Source organism: Notothenia coriiceps, unplaced genomic scaffold (genome assembly GCF_000735185.1).
Source record: "Notothenia coriiceps isolate Sejong01 unplaced genomic scaffold, NC01 NC01_scaffold00007312, whole genome shotgun sequence".
Lineage (NCBI taxonomy): Eukaryota > Metazoa > Chordata > Actinopteri > Perciformes > Nototheniidae > Notothenia > Notothenia coriiceps.
The window spans coordinates 2,501-4,302 of NW_011340013.1; the positions used below are offsets into that span (position 1 = coordinate 2,501).

At 36.3% G+C, this 1,802-nt stretch overlaps 1 protein-coding gene across 1 annotated transcript in view; it reads right to left on the reverse strand.

Annotated features, from left to right (window-relative positions):
• Window positions 1-1,570, reverse strand: part of LOC104943980 (G protein-coupled receptor kinase 5-like) — a gene marked incomplete at its 3' end in the record, with an annotated part of 3,711 nt that extends 2,141 nt beyond the window's left edge. Inside the window, exon 1 of the mRNA XM_010769447.1 lies at window positions 1,354-1,570. Within this exon, the coding sequence (XP_010767749.1) occupies window positions 1,354-1,405 (52 nt within the window). The remainder of the gene's footprint in view (window positions 1-1,353) is intronic.
• Between the last annotated feature and the right edge of the window lie 232 nt (window positions 1,571-1,802).

Consider the following 1,802-nt stretch of genomic DNA (forward strand, 5'->3'; position numbering starts at 1 on the left):
GTAGAGTGACACGTCTCACTTTGAGAGACAGGTACATGCAGCCCGTCTGGTTTCACTGAGAGAGAAGTATTTATAGAGCGGAGCCTGAAGGACAGCATTACTCTGAAGATCAGCGCGTCTCACCTCTGTTTACCTACTCAAGTACAAGATCTGAGTAATTCTACTTTTACTCAAGTACAAGATCTGAGTACTTCTACTTTTACTACAAGATCTGAGTACTTCTACTTTTACTACAAGATCTGAGTACTTCTACTTTTACTCAAGTACAAGATCTGAGTACTTCTACTTTTACTACAAGATCTGAGTACTTCTACTTTTACTCAAGTACAAGATCTGAGTACTTCTACTTTTACTACAAGATCATCTGAGTACTTCTACTTTTACTCAAGTACAAGATCTGAGTACTTCTACTTTTACTCAAGTACAAGATCTGAGTACTTCTACTTTTACTCAAGTACAAGATCTGAGTACTTCTACTTTTAATCAAGTACTAGATCTGAGTACTTCTACTTTTACTCAAGAACAAGATCAGCGTTCCTCTCCAATCTCAATTTTTAAGTAATGATTTGGATGAGGAGAGAAGGGGTCAGGAAAGTAACTACTGTACTTGCACTTTAAAATATTAATAATAATGTATATATTTTTTAATAATAATAGTACAATAAAAATCAGTTAATAGTATTATACATTAAAATAAATAAATATATAATAACAACAAAAATAATCAATCAAGAGAGCCTTGGAGATGAGATCACTTGTAAACCGTGATGTTTAGCACGTCCTCACTTCACCCAACAACACCTGGGTCCTCCTCACACAGGCAGAAGAAACATTATGCAATATTTGGTAAAAAAACCAAACAAACAAGCAATTGGAATAATTATCCGGAAAAAAGTAATATTTAGCATTAAAAAATTAAGTAAAAAGAGGAAATGCGCTTTTAATAAATGAATAAGTATCATTTGAGCAAAAAATAAGATTTGGCATTAATAATGTAAGTACAAATGTGAAAAATAAAGTGGAAAACCCTTATTAAATAATTGAAAAAGTACACAACCATGATGAAAAATAAGAAGTAGCATCATAAAGGTTAGTGTACATATTAAATAAAAAGGTACACGTGTGTATTAAAGTCCAAAAAGTACATAATTAGGGGCAAAAATAAGAAATAGCAGAATTTAATAATATAGAAAGAGGTAATTAGCCCGATTAGGTGCATGACAATGTTACAAAATAAGAAGTATCATGATAAGGAAGCAAGAGAACATTTCAAAGTAGTCAAATAGCAGCCAATAATAACAATAATACAATTTATTTTTGCACCTTTTGGTTTCCTAAAGCAGTTTCTCTTACCTTCTCTGGCTTTAATGAGCGCGCTGTTTGCCACCATGCTTTCAATCTCCATGTGTGTTTGTAAGTGTGTGTGTGTGTGTTGCTGAAGCTGTCCCGGTGTGTGTGTCCCCTCAGACCCACAGCGTATGATCCTCTGATGAGATATTAATAAAGAGTCATTGCAGTGTGCAGTCGGTAGAACAAGTGTCCAGTTTGTTGAGTGTCTGCTCTGAGGCTGTTCAACCTGCGCTGCCTGTCTGTCTAATGAATGACACACACACACACACACACACACACACACACACACACACACACACACACACACACACACACACACACACACACACACACGCACGCACGCACGCACGCACGCACACACGCCCTCTGACAGGTGGAACACTCATCATCGTCATCTGAGGAACAGGTAGGAGGAGGTTAGGAACACCTTATGAATTGGTTTTCAGTTTGCT